Below are 7,771 nucleotides of genomic sequence, written 5' to 3' on the forward strand. Positions count from 1 at the left end.
TAGGAAAAACAAAATTTCGAATCGCCCGCCGTTTGGCTATGGCGTGTGTAGTAATCATTCGCCTACGTACCGATTTTCTCGTTCGTTCGAGAAACGTACGTTACCACATACGCGCGTCGCAGCTCTGCCACATTCTAGATCCCCATCACGTGGACCAATCAAAGCCGGACAACTTGCGTCAAGCCGACCAATAACAACGCGGCTAGTTTAAATTATGTCCAATCGCAAGCGACCACGGATGGTGTTTGTCGTATATTTTGGCAGTGACAGTTTAATCGATTCAGTCATTTTGAATTCAGTGATCGAAGAGTGAACAGCGAGTTTATTGAAAAAGTTCTTTTCGAGTTAATTTTGCGGCAAGATTTTACTCTGGTAGTTCTATATTGAGTGTTTCGTGAGTAATCCAGTGAAAAAGTAAGTAATTTACTGGATATTAATGGTGTTACCGGGTGGGTTGGTTCAGACCGGCTGTTCCTTGACTTTCCAAGTTTTCTAGAATTTTCCCTACAAAAATCACTTTTAAAACGATTCGCAATGCATTTCTCCAGCACTTTATTGATAATTCAGTCATAATTTCCCATAAAACCACTTAACTAACACGATAATCCTTAAATTTCGTTGACGTGTCACATATACACAAGGTACAGTTAGGTCATTGGAATCCGGTTAATTGAACTTTTTAGGTCAGCTCTGTTTTAATTCTATTAAATTTTTCAGAAAATCAAAAGTTATCAAAGTAGCACAAACATGAAGTTGCATCTACTGTTTGGGGCAGTGTGCCTCCTTGCCTTCGGTGTGTTGGCAAAAGAGGACAAGAAGGACAAAGATGATGTTGGCACTGTTATTGGAATCGATTTGGGAACTACATATTCATGGTAAGCAGAGAGATTACATTCTTTTAAAGTTCTAGACAGTACTTTTTGTATGTTTTTCTTTAGTGTAAGTATAAATAGCAGTAGGGTCAGTTGTATAGGGGGTAGTTGAACTTTTAATCTGCAGCTCTTAAGTGATAAATTTAGTATTGTAATCTTACAGTTCCATTTCAGAGTGATATTATCCTACACAACTGTCCTTTAAATGGGTGATTTTTGCACATGCATCAATTGGTTAATTTCATTATGAAATACATATATTTTTTTAAGTTTTAAGTCTAACAACCAAAATTTAATAAAAAGATTCAAACTTTATAGTAACATTGATTAAGGTAATCTTGATTAATTAGAAACAATAAAGGCCCTATTTCTATAAATGTCTCAGTTTTAAGACTTTTACAATAAATCGTTAAATAACCAGTTATATTTAATTACACACTTTATACATTATCATCAATTTGTTACACTAGAGACTTTTTGAAAAAAAACTGTTAAATAATGGTTCCATAAAATGCTGGCTTATTGGTTACTTATTATGCTTTCTCTTTTTTTTTTACCAAATAATTGGAACTTCAAAGTAAAAAATATGTTACACCATAAAATCCCTTCACTTGCTTCAAATTTGGATCATTTTGTGGTTTGAAGATTTCACATTCTTTTAATCTTTAGGTAATACATTTCAACAGAGTTTCTTCTTGTAACTAGCACATTTTATTTTGTTTCTTCATTTCAAGATTGTTAAACTTATTTGAAAACACACTAATAAGTAACATATTTGTTACAGTGTGGGTGTGTACAAAAATGGTCGTGTAGAAATCATCGCCAATGATCAAGGTAACCGTATTACGCCTTCCTACGTCGCCTTTACGGCCGATGGTGAGCGTCTGATTGGAGACGCTGCCAAGAATCAACTTACCACCAATCCGGAGAATACGGTATTCGATGCCAAACGTTTGATTGGTCGCGACTGGAACGACCAAACCGTACAGAACGACGTTAAATTTTTCCCCTTCAAAGTAATTGAGAAAAATGGCAAACCTCACATTAAAGTTGAAACCAGTCAGGGTGAGAAAATATTCGCACCTGAAGAAATTTCCGCCATGGTTTTGACCAAGATGAAAGAGACCGCCGAGGCTTATTTGGGCAAGAAAGTCACCCATGCTGTTGTTACTGTTCCTGCTTACTTCAATGATGCTCAACGTCAAGCCACTAAAGATGCCGGAATTATTGCTGGAATGACAGTAATGCGAATCATCAACGAACCCACCGCAGCCGCTATTGCTTACGGTTTGGATAAGAAAGAAGGTGAAAAGAACGTGTTGGTGTTTGATTTGGGCGGTGGTACTTTTGATGTGTCACTGTTGACAATCGACAACGGCGTCTTTGAGGTAGTGGCCACCAACGGCGACACCCATTTGGGCGGTGAAGATTTCGATCAGCGCGTCATGGACCACTTTATCAAGCTGTACAAGAAGAAGAAGGGCAAAGACATCAGAAAGGACAACAGAGCCGTTCAAAAACTGAGACGTGAAGTCGAGAAAGCCAAGAGGGCGTTGAGTGCCAGCCACCAAGTCAGGATTGAAATCGAAAGCTTCTTTGAAGGCGATGACTTCTCTGAAACTCTCACCCGGGCCAAGTTTGAAGAACTGAACATGGATCTGTTTAGGTCGACGTTGAAACCGGTGCAAAAGGTGTTGGAGGACGCTGACATGAACAAAAAGGACGTGGACGAGATTGTTTTAGTAGGCGGGTCAACTCGTATCCCCAAGGTCCAGCAATTGGTTAAGGAATTTTTCGGAGGCAAAGAACCATCCAGGGGTATCAATCCTGATGAAGCCGTGGCTTACGGCGCTGCCGTACAAGCGGGAGTTTTGAGCGGGGAACAAGACACTGATGCCATCGTTCTGTTGGACGTTAATCCCTTAACTATGGGTATTGAGACTGTAGGAGGAGTGATGACCAAACTGATCCCCAGGAACACAGTTATCCCAACCAAAAAATCGCAGATTTTCAGTACCGCCTCCGATAATCAACACACCGTTACTATTCAGGTGAGTTTCAGTTGTAAAAGTACTACTAAATCTGCTTTTGATATACCTATTTATGATGGTATAAAAATTTTTTTGTTGGTTACAGGTGTACGAAGGTGAACGTCCAATGACCAAAGACAATCACTTGTTGGGTAAATTTGACTTGACCGGAATTCCTCCAGCGCCTCGAGGTGTACCTCAAATTGAAGTAACTTTCGAAATCGACGCCAACGGTATCCTGCAAGTATCTGCGGAAGACAAAGGCACTGGCAACCGCGAGAAAATCGTCATCACCAACGATCAGAACCGTTTAACTCCGGACGATATTGACCGGATGATCAGGGACGCTGAAAAATTCGCCGACGAGGATAAGAAACTGAAAGAGCGCGTTGAGGCCAGAAACGAACTAGAAAGTTATGCTTATTCACTGAAAAACCAACTTGGTGACAAAGACAAGTTGGGAGCAAAATTGAGCGCTGACGAGAAAACCAAAATGGAGGAAGCAATCGACGAAAAGATCAAGTGGTTGGAAGAAAATCAGGACACGGACGCTGAAGACTATAAAAAACAAAAGAAAGAACTGGAAGATGTTGTGCAGCCAATCATAGCGAAACTGTATCAGTCGACGGGTGGTGCTCCACCCACGACGACCGGGGAAGATGACGATGAGCTGAAGGACGAACTGTAAAGTCCTACCAATAAAAGACTGAACTAAACAGTGAAAATAATAATTAGACTCCAGTGTGTCCAGGCGAGTGTCCAGTGTGAACGAGTGTGCGTGTGTCCGCAGTTGTTTTTGTATTTGATCTTTTTTTTTTTGTAACAAAGATTGAGTAGATTTATAATTTATTTATTACGTCGAGTGCCAGGCACTCAAGTGGTACTTTTTATTTGCAAATAAAAAGATTTTCAGGTTTTTATGCTTTTTTTTGTGTTTGAATTTTCCAAAAGTTCAACAAATGGGTAACTTGAAATGTGTAGTGACCACATTCGTTTTCAAGCTATATAGAGTGAGCAGAGCGTTTTTGACGTCACGATGACGTAATTTGACAGTTGGTTAAATTATGCTTTTGTTAAATTACGTCATCGTGACGTCAAAAACGTGCTGCTCGCTCCATGGAGCTCGAAAACGAATGCGGCCAGTATAGTGACCAAAAATAGAGAAAATTGGCAACGCTGTCTTCACTACGAAACGTCGTAAGTTGACAGATGTGACAACCCTGAAATAAAGAAGACTAACCCCTAACCTTACATTTCTCTTTAATTAAACATTTTACATTTAGCAAAAAAATAAAATAAAATTTATTGTTGAATAGTAATCATTACAGCACGTTTATACCACTGTACTGTATTGTTAAAAAATCCAGAAAATGCTTCAACGAACCCCCAGAAGAAACGCAAGGTCTCTGGCCGATACACTACACAGAGGCTTCGTTATAACCTGTATAGGGGTTACTTTAGCTGCTTCAGCTTATTTGGGGTACAGATTCGTTCATTACGTGACCATCTACAGGCCGCAGCTAGTTGAAGAAAGGAAACGGGCAGAGAAAAAGTTACTTGAAGAGGGATCATCTGAAAACCTTCAAGATTTAGCTTCCAACGTTCTGTGAGACTGATGGTTAAAATGTTTTAAGTAGTACAATGTAAATATATAAGTATAGGAGTGTTTTTAATTATTTTGTCTTTTAAAGTTTGAACTGGGAGTGGGACCAAGTTTCTAAACTAACCTCACTTGCAGGACAACTTAGGTTTTCCCCTAAGGCCCAGTACTTTCAGTTCAGAATATCTTTATTCAGAGGAGAAAGTACTGGCCCTAATAGAATTAAAAATATGCTTTTCTAAAAACAACAAAATTTATTGTTTATGACAGGATTACAACACTAATAACTATCAATGAGCTTATTGCCTTAACAATGATTAATAAAAAAAATTTCAACATTTTACTGTATGTTACTACTTATTCAATTACTTTTCTAGTAAAAATTTATTATTTTTAGTAGTGAAATTCTGGGAGTTACTAATAGTAGTTAATGACATGCAAGAATCAATACAAATTTGACGTATAGAAAGATTGTAAAAAGCAAAATATAAATTACATATCTACCAGCCGTTTTGCGTTAAATTTGATATGACTACAATGAGATCTTAATTAACATACATAATATAATGCGTCCAATATCATACTTATTTTTAATAATATATTATTGTGTGTGTTTGAATAAAAACACAAAATATTTAAAACAATGATTATGTTATTAATTCTTAATATCTCGCACGGCGCGGTTCTCTTTTTCGTAATCGAGCACCGTGTCTAAATTGACAATGTCCAGCTCTAAAATACCTTTTCCTGCAAACTGACCAAACTTAATTTGGGCCTCTGGGCGAGCTGACCGTTTGGTAACTGAAAAAATGTCTCAAATATACAAACTTTCTAGGATACAAAAAAATATATGTATACCTCCTCCAACGTATTTTTCTAATCGATAAATAGGCATGTCCTGGCATTCAGACGTAATGTATTCGCCGATTTCAGAAGTATCAGTGATTGGCGGTGTAACAACTCTCATGGTTTCTCTGACAACTTTAGTATCAACCTTATAGTATCCATCCCAAATCTTGTGCACCAAATCAAATAAGGAACTAGGCGGCAAAACGTTTCCTCTATTCAGAGGCATAATAAAGCATCTACTGGCTGAAATTGACAGGGTATAGATCATACAATTAATTCAGTGGGCAACCATCAACCTGTCACATCAATAATTCCTGTGTAGTTTGTATTGAAATCATGAATGAATCGGCCGCTACGTCCGTTATTGAAATCTGGCACGTCAATCTTCTCATACTTATTTGTAGGATCAATTTGGAAGTTTTCTTGGAAGAACTTTCTGGTCAAAATTCTTCTCCATTCTTCATTATCATTCCTGTAAAACACTATTGTGTGAACTTTCAATTTTTATTATTATAAAAATTGAAAGTTCACTTAATAATACTAACTTACCATTGTTTCATAGGGTCCTCATCATTCATTACATTTAAGGAATTGTCATCATCAACCTCCTCAGTTAGGTCGTAATCACTATTACTATACCAAGTCAGTATTAAGAATTATAAATTTAGTTTACTTAATTAATGAGAGGTGTCTCACATGAAAACAAGTCAAAGAAGCAAAACACCTCTCAATAATTACTGAATTTTCTCTCCCTCTGCTTACATTGGAATCCTAACCCAACCATCAGACTTGGCATAGGGGTCCTGCATTCTTCTTGTAACACTGAGATACTCATTGTACAGGATTTTTCCACCTATAATTCCCACACCAACCACTGCTAGAGCAACGATCAGCAGACAGAGAATAGTAGATGATGAAACATGTCTAGCATGACCAGGAAGTATGATAATGCGACGATGTACGTTTTGAGACTCTACATCAGTTTGAGGAGCTGATGGCTAAAATATTTCAGATTTTTATAAGCAAAAAGACAAGACAATTAGTTTTTTGGTAAGGAAAGGGTCACTGTACCACTAATGGTACTAACCAACCAAAGTTTTCACTTTACCAAAGTATTTTGGTGTTTCACCAAAATAAATGTTGTATCCATGCAAAATTGTAGTTTTTCCAATAGTTGTCTATGATGTGTGGATCTTTGATTTACTACTAAATCATGATTGAAGAAGTGGAGAATAACACAGTTTTTTCATTATTTGTCATGAAGATCTTCTGGTTATAATAATGTAAATATTGAAATATTAATATTTTACAAAGGTCTCTAGAGTTTGACATTTTATTGCATTCTTTATTTTTGAGGCCCTAATGTGATGTCACAATGATGTATTTTGACAGACCCAACTGCAAAACTATAGACAAGCGAATGTGACGTCATGATGATGTAATTTGGCAAAAACCATACTTTGACCAACTGTCAAATAACGTCATTGTGACGTCACATTCACTCTACTGGCTTTACCAGAGCCTGAAAATAAATGTGGCCAGTGACGTCACATTTGCACTTGCATGCCCTATAGGGTATTTAATGTCTTGTGATCTTTGAAAAATATTACCAACTTAAAAATCCTATGTACAGATTGCAAATCAATTGTTTATATTACAATCAATGTTATACTATCAGTCAGGTGACTGCACTACATTCCAACAAGTATTTTATCAGGATTGCACTGGTTTGATGTAATTAACCCTTGACATTATGCCGTTAATTACAAGGCAGCATACAAATTACATCAAAGAACAATGTTCAAAACAAAATAAAAGAACATCACCTTCATTGATAGTGTTTCTGAAATGACTATCTGTCCAAACTGTCTTTTTATCATTCTTCAAACCCAAAACAAAAATTAAATACTTGTTCTTTGTTAAATGTATGGATAACAAGTGTGTTATAATAATAGACATGCTTTTAAATTGAAAATAAATATTCTTACGTCAACATAAGGGGTGTCTTCCTGTACCAAGGGCACATCGAGTTTATCCTTTTTCTCCGAAAACGGCTTCGTTAAAATCGTCATGTTTTTTCAGGATTCTTTAACAGGAATCGCTTTTAAACTAAATGCTTGCCTGATAATATTTATAAAACGGAATTGAACCGTACACTGTCCTATTGAACTATGCAGTCCACTGTAGACGGAAGACGGTGCATAAATCAATAACAAAAGTTTACCCATAATTCCCTTTCATACGTCATTTGTGATTGTCAATTGCAACGTCAGTTGTCTATATTCGGTGGTTATCTGTCAAAAAGTCATATGAGACTAAAAAGTAAATAGTCCCAACCAAATTACAAAATACTTTTGAATAACAATTAATAATTTCCTATACCTTTACTATAATTTATTATTTATAGCTCGACTTTATCG

The 7,771-nt window shown here is 36.8% G+C and overlaps 2 protein-coding genes across 3 annotated transcripts; one reads left to right on the forward strand and one right to left on the reverse strand.

The window, feature by feature from the left end:
• Positions 1-256: 256 nt before the first annotated feature.
• On the forward strand, positions 257-3,818 carry Hsc70-3 (heat shock protein 70 cognate 3). Its single transcript, XM_081984497.1, has 4 exons — positions 257-414; positions 718-875; positions 1,657-2,923; positions 3,009-3,818. Exons 2-4 carry the CDS (start codon positions 748-750, stop codon positions 3,588-3,590), a joined length of 1,977 nt encoding a protein of 658 aa, XP_081840623.1. The 5' UTR covers positions 257-414; positions 718-747; the 3' UTR covers positions 3,591-3,818.
• Positions 3,819-4,736: 918 nt separating this feature from the next.
• LOC145732322 (uncharacterized) lies at positions 4,737-7,554 on the reverse strand. 2 transcript variants are annotated; one of them, XM_081984501.1, is made up of 6 exons: positions 7,340-7,554; positions 6,114-6,349; positions 5,901-5,978; positions 5,648-5,823; positions 5,361-5,594; positions 4,737-5,303 (listed from the first exon to the last, which is right to left on the reverse strand). In XM_081984501.1, exons 1-6 carry the CDS (start codon positions 7,421-7,423, stop codon positions 5,158-5,160), a joined length of 954 nt encoding a protein of 317 aa, XP_081840627.1. In that variant the 5' UTR covers positions 7,424-7,554; the 3' UTR covers positions 4,737-5,157. The 2 variants fall into 2 exon arrangements, with proteins under 2 accessions (XP_081840627.1, XP_081840626.1); XM_081984500.1 differs by having other exon boundaries at positions 5,901-5,984.
• Between the last annotated feature and the right edge of the window lie 217 nt (positions 7,555-7,771).

Source organism: Ips typographus, linkage group LG8, assembly GCF_016097725.1.
Source record: "Ips typographus isolate SLU linkage group LG8, UJ_Ityp_2.0, whole genome shotgun sequence".
Taxonomy (NCBI): domain Eukaryota; kingdom Metazoa; phylum Arthropoda; class Insecta; order Coleoptera; family Curculionidae; genus Ips; species Ips typographus.

Coding starts and splice junctions, on each gene's coding strand:
- Hsc70-3 (XM_081984497.1), top strand. CDS start 748: ATGAAGTTGCATCTACTGTTTGGGGCAGTGTGCCTCCTTGCCTTCGGT. Junction 876..1,656: donor TTGGGAACTACATATTCATG/GTAAGCAGAGAG, acceptor TATTTGTTACAG/TGTGGGTGTGTACAAAAATG. Junction 2,924..3,008: donor AACACACCGTTACTATTCAG/GTGAGTTTCAGT, acceptor TGTTGGTTACAG/GTGTACGAAGGTGAACGTCC.
- LOC145732322 (XM_081984500.1), bottom strand. CDS start 7,423: ATGACGATTTTAACGAAGCCGTTTTCGGAGAAAAAGGATAAACTCGAT. Junction 6,350..7,339: donor AAGACACCCCTTATGTTGAC/GTAAGAATATTT, acceptor GAAATATTTTAG/CCATCAGCTCCTCAAACTGA. Junction 5,824..5,900: donor GAGGACCCTATGAAACAATG/GTAAGTTAGTAT, acceptor AGTGTTTTACAG/GAATGATAATGAAGAATGGA.